Source organism: Condylostylus longicornis, unplaced genomic scaffold, assembly GCF_029603195.1.
Source record: "Condylostylus longicornis isolate FDR11 unplaced genomic scaffold, ASM2960319v2 ptg000004l, whole genome shotgun sequence".
NCBI classification, from domain to species: domain Eukaryota; kingdom Metazoa; phylum Arthropoda; class Insecta; order Diptera; family Dolichopodidae; genus Condylostylus; species Condylostylus longicornis.
This window is the reverse complement of record NW_026577973.1, coordinates 13,714,554-13,739,991: the sequence shown is the minus strand read 5'-3', so window position 1 is coordinate 13,739,991 and position 25,438 is coordinate 13,714,554. Positions and strand designations below refer to the sequence as shown.

General features: G+C 24.6%; 2 protein-coding genes across 6 annotated transcripts in view; both read right to left on the bottom strand.

Moving 5' to 3' along the window:
• Nucleotides 1-4,973: 4,973 nt before the first annotated feature.
• Nucleotides 4,974-8,407, bottom strand: LOC129610662 (acyl-CoA Delta-9 desaturase). 3 transcript variants are annotated; one of them, XM_055523305.1, is made up of 5 exons: nucleotides 8,265-8,407; nucleotides 6,165-6,369; nucleotides 5,959-6,089; nucleotides 5,685-5,890; nucleotides 4,974-5,598 (listed from the first exon to the last, which is right to left on the bottom strand). In XM_055523305.1, exons 2-5 carry the CDS (start codon nucleotides 6,355-6,357, stop codon nucleotides 5,076-5,078), a joined length of 1,053 nt encoding a protein of 350 aa, XP_055379280.1. In that variant the 5' UTR covers nucleotides 6,358-6,369; nucleotides 8,265-8,407; the 3' UTR covers nucleotides 4,974-5,075. The 3 variants fall into 3 exon arrangements, with proteins under 3 accessions (XP_055379280.1, XP_055379294.1, XP_055379288.1); XM_055523319.1 differs by having other exon boundaries at nucleotides 6,165-6,365; nucleotides 8,265-8,406; XM_055523313.1 differs by lacking the exon at nucleotides 8,265-8,407 and adding an exon at nucleotides 6,426-6,463.
• Nucleotides 8,408-10,616: 2,209 nt separating this feature from the next.
• Nucleotides 10,617-25,438, bottom strand: part of LOC129607768 (acyl-CoA Delta-9 desaturase-like) — a 34,139-nt gene continuing 19,317 nt past the window's right edge. For all 3 annotated transcript variants that reach the window (XM_055518950.1, XM_055518944.1, XM_055518958.1), the window contains 5 exons: nucleotides 14,452-15,090; nucleotides 12,016-12,146; nucleotides 11,401-11,792; nucleotides 11,144-11,319; nucleotides 10,617-11,066 (listed from right to left, as the gene is read on the bottom strand). In XM_055518950.1, the coding sequence (XP_055374925.1) occupies nucleotides 10,903-11,066; nucleotides 11,144-11,319; nucleotides 11,401-11,792; nucleotides 12,016-12,146; nucleotides 14,452-15,001 (1,413 nt within the window). In that variant the 5' untranslated portion in view covers nucleotides 15,002-15,090 and the 3' untranslated portion in view covers nucleotides 10,617-10,902. The remainder of the gene's footprint in view (nucleotides 11,067-11,143; nucleotides 11,320-11,400; nucleotides 11,793-12,015; nucleotides 12,147-14,451; nucleotides 15,091-25,438) is intronic.

Here is a 25,438-nt window from a genome sequence, read left to right as displayed (position 1 = left end):
TGGTACATGTTAAAACACTGATTACTAAATCACCTTGTATAAGTTTCATCAAGTCTGTAAAACAAGCCTCCAATGGTTGCTCTATGACGCATGGTTCCGAAGTTATTTGAAGAAAAAATCTGTTATGCTTTTTTTTCAACGGGCTGTAGGTCGAAAACGATCATACCTGCCCACCCCTTCCTATACAATTTTTTGCTGGAAATTGTTCAGTGAATCATCGTTGAAATATTTGCCCTCTTATGCGAAACACCCTATATATATGTACATATATATCTTAGTTTATAATTTATAGTAATATTTAATATTTTGGAAGAAAAAAATGAAAATGTGTCCCAGCCCTATTTAGGATAAAATATTAATATTCTTAACTCAAAATATACTTTTTAGTATGTAAAATTAATAAAGAACACAATGTTATAAGGTACTTTGTTCTTCTACAAAGTTGCTACCATCTGCTAGTCAACGTGACATGAGGTAGAACCATAACACGAGAAATAGAAAATATTTCTATTTCTATTGTTTTCATTTTCTATTTTTAAAATCATAAGTTGTTTTAAACAGTAAATATTTTTTTTAAAATGAAGAAATATGTTCATATGTATGTGGATATGAATTAGCACTATTACATATTGCAATATTAGGAATTGTTTCACTTACTTTTAAGTTCTATAATAAAATATACTCAAATATAAAAGAATAGTAAAAACAAAATAAGAGCCTGAAATTCGTAAGAATATATCGGTATTATTTATAATTAGGTGGCACCTAGTACACCTTTCTGGAATTAAGTTTGGGTAAGCCTGTGCTCTAAGTTTCAAACTAGGCCTTGCACTATGTCACAGAGGGTCTTCTTCAATTTCCGTGTACCTAGAAGTTTATGCACTAAAGGCCAAGTACGACAAGTAGTCCGTCCACAACCGGGGTGGAATTCTTTCTCCACATTTGTGCACACCTCCCATGTGCAGTACCATTTTAGTCAACATTCAAAGCAATGTTAAGGTACGTTCCTGCGCCTCATGCGAGGTGTTAACCCCTTTATGTCCTAGTATATTGCTCATGGTTTTCGTTGGTACAGAGCCGGCTGATACGTGTGTTGACTTCGACCTCCCCTCCGACATCGTAATTCTGATATGATTATCAATTACCTTTCCAATCGCCTTCAGTAAGAAAGACTTGAGATTAATTGGACTTTTTGTAATACAGCAAAAAAAAAATTTTTTAAAACTAGTTTTTATTTATGTTTGCTACACACGTGAGGTTATTGATTCCAAATTAGTTTAAATTATATTGTTATAAAAAGTCAATGCGGTATAACATTTATTTAAAATATTTTATTATAATATTCAAATTTATTTTTCAAAAAATGAGAAATTATGTTTTTTATTAATTAATTTTTGAATACATGCTTAGTTTTAATGAATATAATATTAGCATAGCATAATGTTAGAATATGGTGCCTAAACTTTTTATTTTCGTTTAGAATGCTTAAATAGCAACAAGGAAGTTGAATCAAATGGTAAAATTCTCAATGTATTAGGCACAATTTTGGCACTGATTCGAAATAAAAGCTTAAATCTCCACCATTTTGGAATGAAGTAAATAATAAGATTTTAAACCTAATCTGATTTTAAATTTTAAAAATTACACCAAAAATTTAAGTGTCTTATAAATGCTCTAATCAAGTGTTTATTCAAGCGACCTTCACTATTCAATAATCCAACAGTTAAGTAAATAAATTAAGAACTATTAAGATTTTTTTTATTGTCTCAAGTTTGTTTGCTGTATATATGTGGTCATATACCAATAATTTCTAATTTGTTAATAATTTTTGTTAATTATTTTGATAATTATTTGAAATAGATAAATTATAATTAATTTAAATTTTCAATTTTATTGTATTCCAAAATTTGTTTCGATGTTTCTTTTTTTATACCCTATTTGAACAACAGCTTGAAGGGTATTACAAATTTACCACTCCGTTTGTAATACACAAAAAATAATAAGTCTTTTCAGTGTCGATTAAGCTACATTTGTCTATCCGGCTGTCCAAGATTGAGGTAGGCTGATCCAAAATTTCGCAAATTACTTATAGCAATTGTGTAACGAAGCAGTTGGCTGGAGTAGCTGCCATACTACATAGTTCAATAATGATTTAGTCAAATACTAATATAAAGTATACAGTCTTCAAACTTTACAAAAGTGAAAGCAGTTTAATAGGGCTATTATTCCATACTACAAATTTAAAGGTAATATTGTTGTATTACAAAAAAAAAGAACAAAATAAAATTCTCAAAATTTACGCGACCCTAGTTAGTAACAACCAATAGAAAAAAAAATATTCCCAATGAACCCTTCTGTCAACCGTCACAAACATCTTGAAAAACTTTCGTACGAGTGTCACAGAGTTGACACGTTCAACGCCCTATTTTCTTATTTAAAATGTTTCTTTTGAAAAGATCAAGCAGACAATCCAAATAAATTTTAGCAAATTTGCAATTTTAATTTTTTCTTTGTCGTTGTGTGAATCACTAAAATAGCCGGACATCATGCAAATTAATAATAGACAAGTAAGCAAGCAAAAAAAAATATCCAGTTTTAATACGTTCTTTTCTTTTAAACTTTTGCAAGAACAGAAATAATACACATACGTTCCTATACAGTATTAAGAATATTAATAATTATTATTAGAAACATATGTACATGTGTATATCTAGATAGAAGAAAATTTGGTTGTACGTGATTCCGACCAGGTATGAATTAGATTTGATTTCCGAAATTATACTCAAGCATGATGAGGAAAACTAAGAGTTTTGAACAACAAAAATATTTTATTAATGCCACGTGAAGCTTTAATTTTACTTTTTTCTCATTTAAGATAATAAAAATTTAGATTTTGGTTTTTATTACAAAAATATTAGTAAATTAAACACAAGTTCACAATTTTTATACTCTGTTTTATGTTGTATTAAAAGAAATAAGGATAGGTACAGGGTATTTCGCCTTCGATTCAATTTATTGGTTAAATAAAAATTTTAATTGCCAAATAGGTTTTATATAATATAAAAGCAGTACTATAAATAGTTGACGGTTTATAGGGTTATGAAGCTAAATCAAAATCCTATTCTAGTTCTTAGCACTTCCCCAAAGTAAGTTAATTTTCCAAGAAAAAATGCTTATTATAGTTTTACTCTATCTGTCCGCCGAAAGAATCCTAAATGTTATAGCTCATTTAGAATTCCCATTTTTACTAGTTTTTTACGCAAAAAAGTACGACTGATTTCTTCCTCCACAAAATAGCATAGGTTAAAATTATAATGATATACTGGCCAACCAAATTACCCGTTATTTTAGTCTCGTTTTTTTGTTTTTTTAAATTGTTGATATCGTTTTTTGCTCAGACGGTGAATTTTAGTAATTGAAATTTTTAGATATTAGTAAATAATAAATTTGTGGTGGGATTCGACCATTATGCTTTATTTTTTTACCATCGCAAAAGTAGGCAATAATTTTGTTTATTTTCTTATGTATGTACTTAATAGCGGATTGAAGAAATAAATTTTAACAAAGATCCTTTTTTGTAAAGGACCTTTACTTGTTAAATGAAAAGAGGCTATTTTACGGTTAGTTTTATTTAAATTTATTTATTTATAAAATTTAATTTAATTTTGCTTTTAACATGACTCTGTGTCTATTGGGATTGTTCTATTCCCTTATCGTAAAAATCTTATTTGGATTCTTCTCTAATTTGCCGTCTTTTTTTTAATTTTGCCGTAAAATGTATAAAATTTTTGTTGTATTGTATTTTTATTCGTTTAGCAACATTTGTTTGTAGCCACATTTTTAGCTTTTATTAGATTAAAAAATCGATTATTAAGAATTTGTGTCTAAGTAGAGTTTTACAATCTTACAAACCGCTGTAAGACTATTATTATATTCTAATATTTTTTTTTCTATTATTTTTCTTATTTTTTAATAAAAAAGTTGATTAACTTCAAACTGACTAGAATAAAGGATTAATAAATTATTTAAAGCGAAAATAAACACACAATTTCCTTTCAAAATGTTTAAAATTGCTTTTGATTTCAGAAACTAGCAATTGCTGAATTTTCAATAGTTTTTCAGCACATACTGTAAAAAGTTTCGTATCAAGATATATACATATATGTGTGTACATGAAATAAACAACAACTTTTCGGTATAAACAAAAATCTGTGAAAAGCTTCTGTTTGTAATTAAACTACATGTTAAATTTTGCATACATTTAGGAAAACCAATTTTGAAAATTTTTCAAAAAATCATAAAACGATTGTTCAGAAAATGAATCATTGCATTTATAAGTATATATTCCATTATTTTTAATTTTAATTCAAAAATTTCTGGACGAAATCCGTTATATACGTATTGAATAGACTTATGAACCAACTCATTACCATTTGTGATATGTCATCGATTTGTGTTTTATAAGCTCTTTAAAAACTCCATTCCCAGAATAAGAAATTACAAATTCATTGCAATAATTGAAAGGGCCATTATTTTAATAGTTTGTTGTTGGATAATAAATACATAGTTTAAACTGTTTAAAAAATTGCCCGCCCAGTTTTAAATTAGGGTTCTATTTCATTAAGTTTTACTTTGAGACTGGAGGTAATTTATATAATGCAAATTTAATATCAGTTTTTGCTTACTCAGTAATAGATTTTACGATATGTACAAGAGGGAGGGAACAGAAAATACGTAATACTGCAGAATTGACGCAAAAGCAGTTCACATATAATATCATGTGTGAAACAAAACAAAAAAGTACTTATGCGTATCCTCTACATGTTTTTCATTCAATTTGAGAAAATATCAAATTTATAGTACTTTTGCAAGGTATTAAAATGAAGGCATTTTGGGTTTTTCACTGTAAATTAATAAATATAACATTTTGCTACCTTCGCTTTATACAAAATAAAAAAAGAACTTCTAAAAAGTTTTCCTTTCATTTTAAGTTCAATATTAAAATATTTTATTAAAAACAAAAATAACATTATTTATTTTATTAAATATTTAAAATATTAATCCTAAAAAATATTTTAGACCAAAACTTTTTTATTTATATAATGATCATATGGTAAATTTTCAAAATCTTTAATAGCACATTCCATAATTGATTCAGAAATAGTTTTCTTTTCATCAACTCCAGTTTTCTTTCTATCAATAGCATTCATTAAACCTTGTTTAACGGCATTTGTTGTAATTGTAAAAACATCAGATGCTAATCCTAAAGATGCAAAAACTCTTATACTTATTGTTGTAAAACCAGTTCCATAACCACCAAATTCATTAACTTGATAATCTTTTGGTAGCATATAATGATATTCAGGCCAATAGCTTTTTGTTACAAAGAAAATCATATTTGAATCTGATGATTTTTGATTTTTATCCAATGCCCATATAAAATGACCAGAATTTATTAACCAACTAACATTTAATACGATTAAATAACGTAAAGAAAATGCTACAAATATAGCAGCTGAAACATTATCACCCCAATATTCAAGTGGTGCATTAATTGGTAATAATACAAATAATATAGAATATAAAATCCAATAGAATCTATTAAAAAGAAAAATTAAAAAAAAATGTTAGAAATTAATTTTATTTCTATAAAATAAAAAACTTATTAAAAAAATTTTTCAAACCTTTTTTGAAACATTACAACATCATCCTCTTCTAAGTCTTTCATATCAACTGCTTCTAACATTTTTTCTTGTTCTACACTATAACCTCTTAGTTGAGCTGTAACATGTGCAGAAAAAAAATCCTTCTTACTATAAAATGGATCATCATCTTGTTTAAATTTCTCATGATGAAGTCTATGGGCACGTACCCAATTATAAATTGAACCCTTAAAAACAATTATTTTAAAATTATTAACATTAATATATTTAATTTAAAGGCAATAATAATAATTACCTGTCCGGCCATTGTTTGACATAACATTAAAAATATTTTTAAAACTTTATTAGCTTTATAAGTATTATGTGCCCATAATCTATGTGAACCTGCCGTAGTACCAATTATTCCAAGGAAAGTAAGAATGAATGCTGTAAGTAAAAATATATATGTATGTAAGAATATATTTTAATTAAATCACAATATTAATTATGTTTAACACTTACTGAATATCACAGTAGTTAATGATGTATTTGTAAATAAAACTATAAGGCCATATAAACCTAAGATATTCAAGTGAATATAAAATAAAACAAATGGCCAACTTGCTTCTCTTTTACTAGTTGCAGATGATGGTTCCTTGTGAACATTTTCATTACTTTGATTTTCTGTTAAACTTGCAGATTCTTGTGTTGACATATTTGATCCTATCTAAAATAATTTTGAAATGAATTGCTGTTTAAAATCAAATTTCAAATTTCAATAACAAAAAATTTTTGTTAATAGAAAAAAAAATGTTTCTTGAAATTTATTCCGATGTTCTTTGCCATTAAAGAGTTTTAAGTACATTACAGTAAAATATTTGAAATTTTATATATGGTTAAAATGAATTAATTGCCCCCATTGAACTTCAATATTTTAATCATAAAGACTCATGAATATTTATTTGTTTATAGAAATTTGTTATTATTTTCTATTTTTGCCGTAAAAATATTCTAATGTGTTGAATATTTTAATCAAAATTGAATAGCTTACTTATATAATATTAAAAAAGTGAAATTAAAGTAGTGAAATATAGCAAATATTTCCAAATGTTAAGATTTTTAGCTAATTTTTATTGAGTTAATGTTCAGCTCCAAAATAAAGCCTTTGTTAAGATGAAAAAGAGAACCGGAAAATGTGTTTACTATGGCTTTTCTCTCTTGAAATTTTAATAAAAGAAATATTTGTAATTTTTTAAAAATGTTTCATATAGTACTCGATGGATTTTTTCATATGTACATATGTATATGGAAATATAATTTTTCCAAAATTTTGAATTTTTTTGCCTGTAAAACAAAAGTTATAATACTTTGAATTACATACAATTAGGGTGTCCAGTGATGCATTTTTTCATGTTTTGAGAAATGCTATGGTATATTAAGAACAATTTTTTAATTTAAAGGAACAATTTAATTTGTAAAAAAGTTTGGTGATTTTCGATAATTCAGAGATGCACTGAAAACTCTAAATTAAATCTTGCAAATCTATATGAATTGAATATTTTACTTTTGCTCAGATTTATAATATACTCAAGCAATTTTTGAATATCCAATATTTTTCTATTATGCTCTTCTTCTAGTTTAAAATATATTTGCAATAGTTATAAAAAATTTTTAAGTGTAACAGTTATTTTCGAACATTCTACTTTTTGTAAATTTTTTCAGTATAGATTTATTGAACGTGCTCTATGTTATTACCTAAATTAGAACTTAATTATCGCAAAAGTCTAAGGGATTTTGAATGTATTTCGCAATAATTTGCAAATGACTATGGATAATGCAAAAATTTTCTTTAATTTTCTAATGTTCCAAATTACAAAATGCATAGCAAATTTTGATTGAATTAAATATAATAATCAATTATGAAGCACGTTAATTTATTACTCTTATACGATTTATTTATAAATCGTATAAGAGTAATAAATAGATGCGATCAAATTTTTAAACAGTAATTCTGCAATTAAAAAAAAATACTAAACCAAAATTAACTAAACAGTGTTTTGCTCATTGAACTTAAAAATTAAATTAAATATTCAAAAAAATATTAACATGTCGATTATTTTTACAATATTAAATTGGTGTCTAATAAATTCAATGTATACATAAGCTTAAACTTATATATGTATTTGATTCTATCAAATGTAGACTGTTTAATAAAATCAAATATGAATGATCGCATGGTTGCATAAGAGTAACACTAAAAACTCTTTTTAAATATTTAAAACAAAGATTATTCCAAATACGTAGATATTATGAAGAATATGTTCATTTAAAGCAATTAATTTATTAAATATTTTTATGATATTCTCAAACATTGGGTAAATGTTTTCCTGTTCAAAATTATTTAATTTTTTTTTGTGTTCAAAAATTAAAATATGTTCATATAAACTATTGTATTAATAATTATTATTTATGAATAATTTTACAAATATTATTCAAATTTCACTTTCGACCCTTGAAGAAATTTTATTATTTTGTAAAAAATTCGTGAAAGAATTCAAATAAAAACAAAATATTTTTAATATCACTACTTTTTTGTTAATTAAAGACGCGAACTAAACTTACATAATTTTATGTAATAATTGAGTTATATGAAAAAAATATTATTAAAATATATTTTTTCTTTTATTTTGTTAATAATTGTAAAAAAAAATAAATTAAATTTTAAATGGACACACTCTTAACGCGTTCGTATTGTCTTACTTAAAGTGAAATCAAAGAATAACTGAGAATTAAATGTTCCTTAAATTCAAATTTTAAATTAAATACTTAAAAAACAAAAAATTTTATTATAAAAACGAAAGGTATAATATGGTATGTAGCAATAACCTATCGGTCATGATATGTAAATATTTTCAATAAGTTAAACGAATTTCATTTTATATATTATTATGTATGATTATTAAGTGTCATTTACATAACTTAATAAGTTTTTATTGCTCATTTTGTTTTTAAATATTATGCGCAAATTATTCTAATTATATTAGATGTATTTTAATTAAAAGAGACCATGTTACATGCAAAATATTTTTTTAATGTATATATTCTTTCTAAATGAATTACAATCAAATACCTTTGTTGAGAACAAAATTTTCAACTGTTTTATGTTATTAAGAAATAAAATTGGCATTAAATTTATAAAAACATTAGTCAAACTCTGACACATTACAAGTAAAAGATTTTAATAAAATTGAATTAAGATCTTCCGTTTGAATATTTTCAATGAACAATAAAGAAATTAGTTTACTTTATTACTTGATAATTGTATAATAAAACTCAGACCGTACTCCTTTCCGAAACACTGACAAAACATAAAATTAATATATTTTTCTCATTATAGCATCTTATAATGTATTGCAAACGAAAATTTTTAAGCTGAAGAAATGGTGTTTTTGCAAAATTTCTGTATAAATAACTCAAAAATCGTATTTTCCTAATTATCTTTCTGTTGCAGCAAACAAGATAGCTTAGCTTTCTCAACTTGTTTAAAAAATTATACTACAAAGTTAGTGCAATAGGAGCAGTATTAGAATTTTAAAATTTTACAATTCATTTACTGCAGTAGCCGTATTTCTGTTCTCATTATTAAAATAATTTTAAATTAGAATACAAGTAGAAACTTTAATTATTATACACGCTTTTTAAATGAAAGTGAGTCTTTTGCAACTTTTGTGAAATTTTGTAATTCTATTTTTAATTACTTATTTTATAACATTTTTGTTCTAAAACCTTAAAATTATTGAACTAAACTGTTACACATATAAAAACTATCCTCAAAATTCTGGTATGATCTACATAAAAACTAAAATTTCTTATTTAAACAAAATCAAAAGTAAATTCGAAGAGAAAAATCATGAAGATAACGTTCACATCTTATGACTATACTCTTATTCATTCATCAGTGTACTTTGGATGATGACATATTGCCAGTAAAAATGAATACATATATAAAATATATGATGAGTGAAAATTGCAGACAATTTTATTTAATAAAATGAATTCACCGCAAAAAACTGATTATGCGAATCATTTTTTTTTTGTTTTTTTTTTGTACGTAGCACACATAAAGAAAGAAGAAAAATTGCATAATTTAAAATGTATTGAAAAAATATTTCGAAATGAGAATTTTAAACAATTCTAAAATATATATATAAAAGTATATATGTACATTCAAACGAAATTAAATATCTTATTGTGCTTTATTTAAAAGTTTAAGAGTTATTTAGCTCTATTTCGAATTCTAATATATAATAATATAATGATAATAGCCTATAGAAGTGAGCGGAGAAGTACAAAGTTTAAAAAGTGTACGTTGACGTTATTATATTTTAATTTATTTTAATATAGAGCTTTGAATGCATATTTTAAATTTTTAACTTAATAAATATTTATAAAATTAATTATTACGTAATTTACAGGCTATGAAAATGATAAAAATTAAAAAAATTGCTAAAATTTCTATAAGATAAGTAATCTGTTCATTAAGCGTTGATAAAACTAAGCATATTTAAGCGAATTCATGTTCTATTCTACGGAATTGAAAACTCTTCGGTTTCTTTTTAATAATTAAAAGCTATCTTGAAATATGCATAATGCTGTTATCTATTTTGAATTTTAAATTTATATATTGTAATTCCTTTTTTATTATTTGAAACATAAACCAGCCGCAATCGTTAATTATTTGCATTATTAATAAACCCATTAATCATATTTAATGTAGAATTTTCGTTAGTATAATGCGGTAAAAAAATTTTTAAAATTGCTTATATATGATTTAGTTATTACATTATTTTATTTTACTACTTTTTTAAATGAGACACAAAACGTATCTTTTAATGCAAAAGTTTGTTTTAAGCTTAAAAATTAAAACACCAAAACATGAAAAATAACAAACAAAAAAAAAAGTTTAATACATTTCTTATAACAAAATACTTTATTATACATTTATAGCTGAACATTTTGTTCTATATTATATTTTATTTTTAACAAATAACAAAAAAAATATATATATTTTGTATAAATACAAAAAAAAAATATATGAAATTATTTTTTTTTAAAAGCTATTAATAAACTTTTTTCATTAATAAACTGAAAATTCATATTTTTCAAATTTATTTTGCGACCATTACAATTCACTGAATTAATTAAACAACGTTAATTTTTTTGTTTTTGTAAATCCGATTTTAAAAATACTCCTAGTTATTTAATCGTGCATTTTTTCTAATTCAACAACGTCTTCTTTTGGTATATCCTTATCGCCATAGCCCCATACCGGATCTTGATGAACCATTTCATCGCAAAGAAAATGTGATCCATCACCACATTTTGCTGCTCTACGAGCAATCATATCTTTCGAAACTGATTTACCTAAAAATAGAAAATATATCATGATTAAAAATACCTTTTCAAGACTCAAACAATTATTTAATTTAAATAAAACTTACGATCATAAGCCCATCCAATCTTACTGAAAAAATCTATGAATGCAGTCGATATATTAAATTTATAATCTCCAAATTCACCGGTTTTATAATCCCATGGAAAAACATGATGATAATTATGCCATCCTTCACCTAATGCAGCAATAGCTACTGGTAAACTTTCTGTAGGACTTATTTTTCTGAAAAATTTTTCATTAAAAAAAAAATTAATAGATTAAATTAAAAAAATAATTGATAAATTTTAATAATTCGGTACTCACTTATCGTAAGGTTTATTTCCATACATATGCGCTACACTATTAACGAAAAATGCAATATTTAAAACAGCTGTAAATCGACAACAGAAACATGTCCAGAATGCAATCCATAAATCTTCTTGCCAAAAATACCATGGTACCAATGTTGGCATTCCAATAACTAATAGGGCAAACAATGGAATGTATAAACGTTTTTGCCATTGTAATATTTGATCTTGTTCTAAATCTGTCATATCAATAACTTTACGTTTTTCAACTACTCTAGGATGTGGAGTTAAAAATAACCAACCAACATGAGCGAAAAAGAAACCACGTTTTGCATTATGTGGATCAGCATCTGTTTCAGAAAACTTATGATGAATTCTATGATCTAAAGCCCAGGTATAAGCATCGCGCTAAAAAATAAAAAAAAATTCAAATTATATCCAAGTGTTTAAGTTTAATATAAGTACGCAATTATAGCCTGTGTTTAATTTCTATTTTAAAAAATAACTTGTCGAAATATCAAAAGCTTAAAATAATATGTGAAAAATAAAAATGAATTCGCCAAGATTATATTTTGGTTTAATGAAAATATTTGCATACATTCAGGATAGCCAATTATAAAATTTTATTTACCTGTCCTGCAATGGTGAATAGGAAAATTAAAATTAAACGTAGTGGCAGTTTTGCTTTATAAGCCCTATGTGACCATAATCTATGTGCTCCAGCAGTTATACCAAAACCTGAGCCAACTAGCACTGTAAAGACTGAAAAATAATAAAAAAATTAAATTTATAATTTAATATAAAATTTTAATAAATTTTTGATTTTTTTAATTGGTGGCAATGGGTAGATTAAATAATGTTGTTAAATAATGTGCATGAAACTCAATATTGGTCATTAAAAACAAAATAAATTTTGCAAAGGATGCTTGCAATTACACAATTTTCGCATTGGAATTCATAAGCAACATCAGTTGCACGCGTTTGTCGAATTGGGAAACAGCCGAATAGTTGAATTCTGAGAATAAAATGTTTAACATTCAAGTACATATGTTCCATAATGTGTAGTTATTGTACTTATACTAATTTTTGTACAAATATTCTATTATTATACTAATTTTAAAGTTGGACGTAAAACACAATCATAAAATTGTAAAATTATACTATAGGACGTTTTCATTTTTTAGTTCAGAGGTAGAATCAATCTGATTAGATTTGAGTTGTCAGACCGCCTTTCAGATCAGAGGAAACTCAGATTGCAAAAATCAACACGAATAAAGCTTTTAAAACTTAAAAACTGTAAATTTGGTTGAAACTGAATGTTTTTTGGTTTGATGCGTTTAAAACATCATTTGAGCAAATTCTGACTGTAAAAAAGAATATGAAATTTTAGTTCGGAGTGTTCTGACCTAAACAGAACAACAAACATCAACTTTTTTTTTTTTAACAGATCTGAATCTGTTCTGCGTTAAAAAATGAAAACGTCTTTAATTTGTTTTATTAATAATTTTATATTTGTTCAGAAATTAATTTTCTGAATAAAACGCTATTTAACAAGAATGTAATCAAATGAAATTTTGAACTATCTCATGACTCAAGACACAAATTTCTGACCTTAATCATAATTTTTGATAAAAAATTTATATCAACTTTAATATGCCACTGTCAAATTCTCTCTAAAAATGCGTTTAAATTAAACTTTTTCCTACTTTTCGTATTAAGAAATATTGTCTATCAATTATTCTGGTTGGTTAGTTTAACATACACAAATGAATAATTAATAAATAATATTGAATTACAACATAAATTCCAAATATTCGTTGTAATATAACTTGAACGATTTACTAACGTATATTTATTATTTATGAGGTGAAAATAAAATTTTTTTCTATGCGTTAACGTTCAAATTGCAAATTTTTAATTTTTATTCAAAGTGTTAACTGTATTTATTGCAGAGTAAACTCGTACGAGCCGCATGTTTTCACGTGACAAACAACAAGAATTTTTCTTTTATTTTATTTATTAAAAATGTAACATCATCTTTAAAAATGTGCAAACAATATTAATAATATTAAATTAATTTAGTTTAGACTGGTTAGATTGGTATAGGTTATAATTAATTATTCATGATTTATTAGGTCATAAAATGAATTCTTTTTTAACTTTTATTTTTCATTTTAATGATTTTGCAATAAAGAGGCAAAGAGATATTCAATTTTTGTTATTATACGAGTAGTAAGAATATTTGCTTTTATTTTCAAATTCAAAAATAAAATCTCTTAGATGTTCTTGACTAGTGAATATTGGAATTATTTCACAGAATATGAATATAAAAATGAAGGAAACATGTGTATATATTATGCTTTTTAACAAGAGTTGGACACTTTCACCGAAAAATCAAAAAAATTTATGAATACCTTCTTTTAATCTAATTGATTAAAAAGGGGTTTTTGTAGAACAACAAGATTATAACAGATAAGCATATTATATAACACATAATCAAATAAAATATTTATAATAAAATAGAAAGACCATTGTAAATTATACTCGCAGACCTAATCTATATCACTAAACATGAAAAAACTACTGGCAATTATTAATAATTTATTAGCATTTTAAAATAAGAAAAGTACCCACGATATTCAGGGTGATGTTTTGAACTTAAATTTTTCGTAATGACTGCATATACGGGATGATTCAGTAATCAGTGCTTTAACACTACTTAATTAAAGAGCACTAATTAACAAATTGTCTCTTTAGCATTTATTGTTAAAAATTTTTAAATAAAAATCATATTTTGTTCGAAAAGCTCCCCATCCATATACAAAATTTTAATCCTTTTTCCATTCCGGGTGAAAAGAGAATAAGTAAGTGAATGTTATAGGTGTTTGTGGAATTTCATAAAATTGAAAATCTTATGCAAAATTCAGTCAAATGTATTTTGGAAACTGAAAATTTTAATCGGTATTTTAAAGTTTTTACGTGGTACAATAAGAAAAGTGCATGAATAAGTAACAAAATTAATAGAAAATCAAAAATTTTTAATTTATAAAAAAAAACCTATACTTACACCATAGTACTGTTAAATATTTTGCATAAAATAACAAATAAAATCCATAAACAAGACCTAAATGCAATGATACTTGAACTATTAAATCTGGCCATCTAATTTGTGGATGAAATTCTTTATTTAAATTTTCATCGTCATTTGTACTCTCGAGTTTCTCAGATTCTAAGAAATCTTTTACTACACTCGTATTAATATCATTATTTTTATTATCTAATGATTTAACAGCAATTCCTGAAGATGTTTCTGCATTTTTCGTCGTCTCACATTTTCTTTGTTTAATAACACTATCAAATTGTTCAATTGAATTATTATTATCATTTATTTCAGATTTTATATTGATATTTGATGAACATGGTAGATTGCTATTGTTATTTGTATTGGTATTTACTGGGATTGTTGCATTAGAATCTGAATTGTTTGATGATGGTGGTGTAGGGTTTGTTCCATTTAATGTTGTTAGGCACATTTTATTATCAATTGATGAAGAATTTTCTTTAACTGTTTTAGAATCTGTATTTAAAAGTAATTCATTTGAAGTTGCTGGCGGCATTTCATTTCTGTTTGTTCTTCTTAAAAAATTATACAAATTTTTTTTTTAATAATAAGGATTTCCGTTATGGTTTTAATAAATTAATAAATCTGAAAAGAAAAAATAAGATATTTGATTAATATTTTATATCCATATGGCATTTAATTTCTATATATACCTAAAAAATTATGACATTTATATTTTAATTTTTAAATAAAATAAATAGCAATTAATTCAAAATTAAATATCGAAATTTAAAAAAAAATCAACTTCTATAGGGATCTATACCCCATGCATACATAGTGTAGGTATTCATTGAATATATTTTACGAAATTTTTATACAATGATGTGACTTCAACCTTCTTTACTCAACTTTCTCCATTAAGTTGCTGTATAACAATTTATGCAAATTGGGAAAATGGAGAAAGGAAATGGAAGGGACTCGAGGGGGTCATTCATGGGCTTTTATTGCACAAAAATACTACCATTCTTATTAAATAACATTAACAAAGTAGAACTTTAATGGCTGGTTTGGTGAATGTCCTTAGACACATTTATGTATTTTTAAGTACTCTATCGTGTCTAAATAGTGTCATATTGTTTTGAGCAATAATTTTTTACAATAAAATTATAAGTTTTTATTTGTGTTATATAAAAAATATGTACATATTAATAAATAATAACAAATAAAAAAAAACAATAATTCAAGGAAACTTCCGTTGCCGGTATATTTGCTTTGCAGACGAGTTAAGAGAAAATTCCGAATTCATTAAAGAGATTAAAAGTGAAATGAAGGAAACGATTTTTTGTTGCAAAATATGCAAATAATTATGTATGTAGATATTTACAAAATTTAAAAGTATTTAAAACTAAATTTTCACATAAAAATAAAAAAAAATAAACGAAAACTATTATTGAATGTTCAGACTAAATGACGACGTACGACTATAGCTGCCACTCCTCAATAAATTAACGGGCTAAATTTAAACAAAAGAGGGCCAAAATTAAACTTATTTGAAAAATTGAAATTTTCTTTAAGATTTAGAAAATGGACCATGGGGCAAAAATGATTTCGATCAAACAGGCCATGTTTTGAACAAGAAAAAGTGGAAACACTGTATACGAAGTATATTTCCCGTCAAAAGTATTTTAAACTAAATATTGAAATGAGAGTTGTCCTAATACGCAACGTTCTGTACCTCTAACTTTTTAAATTTAAAAACTTACAAAATGTATATAACTTATATATTGGCGCATAAAACTAATACGTCATACGTGGTCAAATTTTATATTTAAATTTTTAGTTGATTCTTTAAATATACAAATTTTGGACTAGTCTTCCTGCAAGATATCCTTCATCAACATCTCTAGATTAAGATTTGCATCAAATGAAGGTTATGTTCATAAAGGTTATGAACACAAAGTGCATATGTACATATTTAAATAATAGTTCATAAATAGTGAATACTTGCAAGTTTCGTTCATGCTTGTAGGTTCAACAGACTAATCAGCTACATTCTAAATCACATGCTTAGTTATAATTATAGAGCTAACACTAATTTAAACAAATTAAACATATTTGTTTTTAAACTCATTTAAAACAAATTAGTTCATGTTGGTATTTAACTATTTTTATTAAATGTAAAGCTTTCGGAAAGCTTGTTTAACAAAAATTTTATAAATGGTCAATACAATTACAATACAGGTAGTTATTTTTTGTAATTTACGTTTGCTGTTTTTGGTTTTTTTTATATGTAAAAGCACGTTGCGTGCCAGTAAATAATTTAGAATGTAAAATAATTATATGATAACAAAAATGTTGTGTCTCTACAATAAGTATAACAACATAAACAAAACAAAAAAATGAACATTTAATGAACAATATTCCCAATAGTGAACAATTTTAAAGGATAACAATTTTTTTTTTCAAAGGAATCCTTCTAACTAATAATGAAACCTTGAAGTATTAATAGAACCAATGTTTTGTTTTTGTATTTTCATTTGTTTTTATTTGTACTTTGAAAACAATTTAAAATATCACTAATTTTTTTTTTTTTTTTTTTATAATAAATATTAAGCCAAATTTGATTTTTGCTTTTTATTTGATAGTTGCGGATATAATAATGTCCTTTTAAAGTTAATTGTTAACTTTGATTTTATGATTATTTAGGTGATATTGTTAAAATATAGAAAACGAGGCATGAATTAAAGTAATAAATTGTTGACTTTATTGAAATGTTTGCTATTTTTTTTTTAATTGTATTTATTATAAAATAGAAAGGTCATGTATGGTTGTATGTGCGGTTTTATGATTGATATCGTGAAATGCACGGTTAGTTTAAAATGGGTTAAATATAGGTTTATTGATTTAGTATGAATAAAATTTTAAATGCGTCCTTCATTTGCAAAGCAGACAAGGAAAGACAATTTATGCAAGGAGGAATCTAACACAAACTTTATATGTTTTGAATATAAAAACTACTAATATGTACTTAAGGGATCAAAAACTTACATTAAAAGAGTTAGAAATTCAGTAAAATCAGATTAAATCTATATTTATCCCCACATTTTTTTATAGGCATTTAAATATGAGTATGTAGTTATTTCTATTGAATTAAACAAGAGGCTGCTTATCAGATAAAAAATAAAGTATTCATCTCGATAATTATGAATATTTTTTAATTAAAATCCTAAAAATGGTCGAATTTAAAAAAAGGGATTGATGAATTATGAAGTTTCATAAATGATGTCGAATTTTTTACATCTCTTCCTTGTATTTATTATTTTCCAGATAGAAATCCTTAATCTAATAATGTGTATATATACTTAATTGACTACTTTTAAATTTGGTTATAAAACTCAATTAGCAGACTTGTATAGCGCGGATACGAATGTAATCTGCTGGACCTCAAAAATATTCTAATTAGGAAAAATTGTATGTAATTAAGTTACCAAATAATTGATAATTTACAAATTTCTGCAATAAAATTTAATGTATAGATGAATTAAACAATTTTAATAATTTTCTAAAAACAATCGAAATTTTACAGATCAAATGAGAGTGTTCTATAAAGTGTTGTTCTATGAAGTACCATAAAATTAGCTTAATCAACCTAATATTTAGTATACATAAGCTCTTCATCCTGGTATAGTTTCGTTTATAAGTACTTAAGTATATAAATTCAAAAACCAATCTTCAGTATTTTCAGAAGAAAAACCAACTTTCAGAAAAGTAATGACAAAAAATGGATAGGGTGTTGATTTTTGTACAATCCCAAAACTACAATTTTGCATATTAATGTTTCCTATATTTTAGGACAATTGTGACGATATCCATAAAATCTAATTTAACTTAGGAATAAATTTGAGCTTTTCTGCTAATATATCAATAAAATTTACATCTACAAAGCAATTAGAAAGAAAATTCTAAAAATGAAGGAAGTAAATATTTCTTTTTCAATGCTATAGTCTCAAATGTGTAAGAATGGCTATCAAAGTTAACACAATGACCACACTTAAATTTAACGCAGCTTCTATAATTATTTTTATTCAATCATTGTGTCCCAAAGTTCTAGAAATTCAAAAATCAAAAAGGAAATGTGCAAAACTAAAAAATAATTTTGTATTTTTCCGAAATAGCCAATCGAATTAAGAAAAAAAAAAGAATTTTGAACGATGAAGTAAAAATTTATTTTAGCACCAAGTGTAATTAGCGTGAACATTGTGAACAAATTCATATTTTTTTATTTATTATGATTTTATTTTTATTTACTAAGCGTCAATCATATTCGTGGTTTAGAAATAAATATTTAAATTAATTTTCATTTTAATTTTTAATAACTTTTATTTATTATTCTGCACATTTACTTGTAGAGCTTTTCAACTTCAGTTTATGAGTATAAATTATATAAGTATGTGTATATGTATATATATGTATGTACATAATTTTTATTTAGAAACATAGTGAGAATCGAAACCGAACTTTGATCCAAAAATAACTTAATAAATTGTATGCAAATAAAAAACAAAGTATAAATATCATCATACTAAATAAAAAAAAATAGAAAATTGTTTGGCATCAATAAAGGCAAAAAAAAACAGCAGAACAAACTATCATAGCGGCAGTCTATGCATGCTATAGATAACTTAAATAGATGGAGAAAAAAAAACGAGTAATGAAAAGCTTTTAATTTTTAATAGAATTGAAAAAAATAAATTTCAATTAAAACATTTTATTTTATAGTATGGAAATTTCAAAATTGTGCCGCCCTTATTTTAATGAAATCATCAGAAAACAACATTTATGAGCATATGTGTGTGATGACGCATGACATTCATAAAAATCAATCTGGTTCGGACATTCGTTATATTTTTACAAATAAGTAATTGTATATGTTTTATTAGTCTGAAATTTTTAATAAATTGAATGTCAATTTATGAAATATGGAAGAATTTAAATATTCTAAATAATTATTTATAAATATTTTTAATATTCTGAATAAAATAACTTGAATAAGAAGTAATTGCCACCATATTTATAAATTCTAAATGAACTTAATTTTGAAAACATATAAGTACATGAGATTTCGAAAACCAATCAATACTGAAATCTTTCGGAGTTTTTTTTTTTAGTAAAACTTTTCATTCAGAAAAGAAAGAAAATTGTTATGGAACCCGCGATTCCGGAAGACTGCAAATTAATCTACATAAATTTCAACAAATCTAAATGATTTGTCAAATCAATAACAAAAATGTATACCTAAGTCCGGATTTTCGGATAATATGTTTAAAAACTCAAAATGTTTCATTTTACACATATGCAAAACTGAAATGGCTTGACAGTTCGCACATCCACTTTTTTAAGTTAAAAAAAAATTTTGTAACTTCCACTGAAAGCTGAAGCCAAACAAATATTTTTTATAAGGTTATGTTATATTTATTTATGAATTGAAATATCAGTCCTTCGGTACATGAGAGGACATTGAAAATTTTTCTTGTATACATATATAGTTGTAAGTATATTATACATGTGTAAAGGTTATTTAGTTCGGACTTTCGGACAATGAGAAGAAGCGCACTTTTAGGATACTGCAATTATATAGTACAATTCGTTCAAAAAATTTTTTTATTTGTTTTAAATATTGATCGCTTTCACTTATTTTTTTTGTTCAACATAATCAGGGAAGGAAAGGATTCTGAGACAAAATGCAACATACCATTTTTCAAAATATTTCGAATAAAGTGACAATTTGCAGTCAGCTCTGATACACATTCGTATTTCAGTACAGAACTTTCTAAATTTCCGGAAGTTTTCCAATCTTGAGGGTTTACAGCGTAACCATCTTATTAAAAATGCTAATTGTTCTACAAAAGTTACGTATAATATTGTGAAAGACAAAAACTGTAACCTTTTTAGAGCAAAATTTTCGCTGAATAATTTTTTTTTTTAATTTTTCTTATCTCCGTTGTACACTCGCAAATATTAATAAAAAAAAAACACAAGTCCCCGCAAATTAATTTTATTCCAGCACGCTTTTTTATTTCTTTATGTCTAGTTATGAAATTGTTTTATTTCTTAATTATTTAATAATTATATATGCTCTGTAAATATTTATTTAATCTTTTATCTCTGACTAATAAATTATATACAAAATTATTATTTTACTTTGATACTATAAAAAAACAAATACTGTAGTGTTGCATGCCTCATTCATCTATAAAAAGCAATCAGAACAAATTTTCTAAATAGCTTTAATCTGGACTATAACTAATATAGAATTTTATAATTACGAGTATTGTGGTAATTTTTTTTTTGAATTTGTGATAAATATTTTGTGATAATACAATTTAATAATGTGATGTATGTATGTATATAGTAGGTATAAAATATATTCATTTAATTGTACGATAATTAAAGTAAGTAAAAGTACATTTAATTGTCCATGTTAGGTACGTTGTATTTTAAACTTTTAAGTGTTATTTTAGAATATCGTAAAAAATAGAATTTTAATCGTTTAACTACCTATAAAATATTAATGAATAATAATTACTTGTCATATTTTTTAACAAAAGAAATATGTATATTATAATTATAAACCTTTACAATCTATCAATTTATCAAAGTTTAATTTTATAAAAAAAAAAATTTGAAAAAGAGTGCAAATGAACTTAGAATTTGAAATGAAATTGTACACGTTTTCGTAAATTAATATTCAACATAGTTTAAAAATTTAAGACAAATAAAGAGGGAATGAAACATATTTATTTCTAAAATCTTCTTAAATAGCCCTTAACAAATAATTATGAGCCTTATAATATAAAAATTTTATTGACATTTACAAATTTCATTATGCTTTTGATATTAAATAAGTATTTTATTTTGTTTTACGTGAAAAAATAATATAGTCGGACATTTATATGCGAATTTTCAATTAAATATTCATTTGGATTTTATTTTAAAAATGCATTTCGGTTTTATCACTTATGTATGTTTGTCATACAAATTTTGTTACATTCGCTCTTTATTACAAATCAAGTAACCAGCGGATTTAAACACACATAAATTATTTTATCTGAGACATTGAGTGATTTTGGGTATGTGTCTGATTATGGTATATGAAAGCGGCCGAATTTATAGGTTTTTCATAATTTTCAAATATTGAACCGATTAGGTTGAAATTTCATATATAAGCGTTTTAGACTCTATACAATTGACGAAAAAAATAGTACTATTCTCACAAATACTAGAGACTAAATTAAAATCATTTGGGAAACTCTTTGGACTCGGAAATCGTTTTAATAATAAAAAAATATTTAAGAACTCATGTATTTTATTTTGATTTGTATCTTTATGTATAAATTTTATAAGAGGTTATTGTAAGAAACCGCATTAGGACCGAATTATAGCCTTTTACCTTATAAAAAGAAATAATCAACCAATTTCCATGAAATTTGATATTTAAATTCAGAGTATCACAACAATACAGTTATAAGTTCTTCAAGAATATTAGGATTCGGAAACTGAACTTTCGCTAAAAAACTATTTTACATCTTTTTTATATAGACAGAATTTCTTGGAATTTAATATTTAAGTTCTGTTTACTAAGTGTTATTTAAACTAAACCTCCACTAAGAAACACTCACATTTTTCTAAATGTGTTAATTAAAAGCTTCATAGCAACCTTAAGATTTGAAGAAATTGTTTAAAGAGTATTTTTAGAATACTGTGCAACATTTTCGCAATTGACAATTTCGCATTTAGACAATTGATTTTGTTAAGATTTTTGGAACATTTCATAGAGAACTTAGAAATATTAAATATAATCTACCTGTTCAACCGCTTTTATTTTTTCAACTCAAATATTAACTATAATTCTTTTTTCTCAAATTTAATTCTAAAATAAATTTTTCTAATATTTTACGTATTCTTCAAACTTAAAATTATATTGAATTTTTTAATTAAATTTAATCAAAAAAACGTAATCATTTGTTATCTTATTAATTTTAAAACAAAAAAAGAATAACAAATAAAACAAAAAATTCTCTGTTCATTTACTTTTGTTATATTACTGTTCATACTGATATTTACTGACTTATTTACACCTGTGTATATTGACTTCTATATACAGGTAACTATTACTTATGTAATTTGGTTTTTATCTAAATCAAATATGTGTTGGTAAATAAAAATAATAGTTAGGAAAAAAACTAGTTTGGCTTCTTTTATTTATCGCCTGTAGAGAAACCTATATACATTATATTTCATGTACCTTTACATTTTGGTTAAGTAACTAAGTATGTGTATATAGATAGGATTTTCAAGAAAGCTCAATTTTGAGAATTATGTAATATTCCCAAAAATCTGGTTTTTATTCAAAAAAAAAATTTAATAGAATTTATAAATAGAAGAAAAAAAACACAAATATTGGGAGTTTCGTTTTTTGTTTCATTCTTTGAATTTGATAAGCTATAGGAGAGGTGACTGAATCAAAAAGAATTAAAAAACAAAATGAACGAACAATGAATTTAATGTAAGTATGTAAGTTTGTATTTACGAATTGCTATTAGAATTTTATGAACATTGTTAGTAAACAAGAATTAAACAAAAACAGTTTTTGAATTAGAAATCAAATATTTGTAAGGTTTTGGCAGCAGCAATTTTAAATATGATGTTATTTTTTATAGTCTAATATTATAAATCTAAATTATAAACTGTTTAAAAAGTGGCATAACTTATTAAATATGTAAGAAATTTAATTTTTTTTTTTTGAAATTCTGCAGAAATTTTTCTTAAAAATTCTGCACATTGTGTACATGTAACGTTCAAAAATATTGTAGTTTCATAAAGAGTAGTAACTGCTTTTATGATTAAGTACTTGTCATGCAACGTCTTTGTAACGACAGAAATGAGTTCACACATTTCTTAACTATTGTAGTTCGTATAACTTGTTATAGCAATAAAATTTCTTTATCAAATGATTTGCCTATAATTTCGGCAAAATAAATTCTGTACTCTAATTAAATAAATATCCAAATTTTTAAAAAGGTGAGCAAACTAAGTGACAAAGATTTCCCTTAGAGAACAATTGAAATATTTTTCAATAATTTTAGTATTCTGTTTAAGTTTATGAAAGTTTCAATATGGGGTTTTTTTTAATTCAAAGGTGTAATAGATAATGTCAAATGTCGATCGACAATTTCACTTGACAGTCCAATCCAATTTTGCACAAAAAAAAAAAAACAAAATGAGCAGTTAAAATATTTTTTGTTACAAAAATGACAGAAAATTTAACAATATCACAGGTAACTGACGTTACGTGACATTTATTTTTTTGCATTATCGGTTACACCATACAAATGTAGACAATTAATTTTTTGAAATAGCTTCCCTTCTTCATTGTCTATGGTTTCTCCTTCTTTGATATTCAACTATATGCTGTCGACTGTGGACGTTAATCGTAAACACAAATTGTCGCCAGTCTCCATTTACGTTTTTTTATATTTTCTTAATTTTTGTAGAAATTTTTCTGGGTTTTTAATTTTAGGCTTTTATTTTCAAAAGAACGACATAAAACTGCGATCGTGCTGTAAAATGTTATTTTACAATTTGATGAAAACGATCACAAGGATTAAGTATGTTGTCATGTCGAAATTTATTTTTCTGATTTTTAAACTAGAATGGTGTAGAATTTTGCGTTTTCATATTACTCGTATTTGTATAATCTTATATTAGAAAAATATTTTCCAACTAGGTGTGTATGATTTCTTGTACTTAAATTGTCTTAATTTTCAAATTTTGTATTTCTATTTTTTTCTTATTTTCGTTCATGAATTGAATAATTTCCAACCATGTACTTATATTTTTTTATTGTACAAGTATTTGAATTGAATGAAAATTCACAAACATAACTGCTATTTGTTGATTCAATGATATTAAATCCAAATGAATGAAAATGACTATACACACACCTACATTGCACATACTCGCATACACGTATAGATTGTAACAAATCAAATAAAAACAAAACCTTAAAAATAAAAAAAAAATCTTTTATGGCACATCAAAAACTTTGTTAATTTATTATGTTCCGGGCTTAGGTTTTGTTATTGAAATGGAATTGTCAAGAGGTGACGTAAATTTCTATGTATTTTTGGAGTACTTTATTAGTGTGTTTTTTTTGCTTTTTCTTAATAAAGAACAATTTTGAATTTTAATTTTTTTTTTAAGTTTTTTTTTTGTGTAAATTCAAGGTTAAAATTTTTGAAACATTTTTTATTTTAGTTTTATAACTATTTTTAGATGAGAATTAAAAATAAATACAGGTAACTGCTACATTTTATTTATAAGGAATTAATTACTCACACATACGCATACCTACATGTGTTTCTTCATAAGTAAGGTGCCCATGGGAAAATATCGAAAAATATCTAATATTTTCCTATATTTAAATTGTACCGGTTATGAATTAATTAAGTCTAAATTAAATTTTAATAGCAAAGCATAATTTTCTTATTTTGGTAAAGAATTTCTTTCATAAGTTCTTTCTTCTTTTCCTCAACTCTGGTGTTGCTCTTTTGTTTAGTTAATATTTAAAACATTTATTATATTTTTTGTTCAATCGTTAGTAAAATTTCGTTTAGAGAACAATTTTTGGTATAAAAAATTGAGCTTCGAATTGAGTTTTACTTCAAAGTTAGTAGAGGAAGCGACGACTGGCAATGTTTTTATATGTATCCCTCAAAAACGATTCAGTGAGTCTAAATCCTACTTTCAATATCCATATAATTAAGATAATTCTTTAGCACAATTTCTTGCCGATTAGGTTTTATTATCCCATGTTACCCTGATATCACATATGTATGTACACATATACATTCATATATACGTATTTTAAAGAGTTGGAATTACTTTTAGTGTAAAATTATAAAAATTATTGTCATTATATGAACATATGTAT

Coding starts and splice junctions, on each gene's coding strand:
- LOC129610662 (XM_055523305.1), bottom strand. CDS start 6,357: ATGTCAACACAAGAATCTGCAAGTTTAACAGAAAATCAAAGTAATGAA. Junction 6,090..6,164: donor ATTAACTACTGTGATATTCA/GTAAGTGTTAAA, acceptor TTTTACTTACAG/CATTCATTCTTACTTTCCTT. Junction 5,599..5,684: donor GTTGTAATGTTTCAAAAAAG/GTTTGAAAAATT, acceptor TCTTTTTAATAG/ATTCTATTGGATTTTATATT.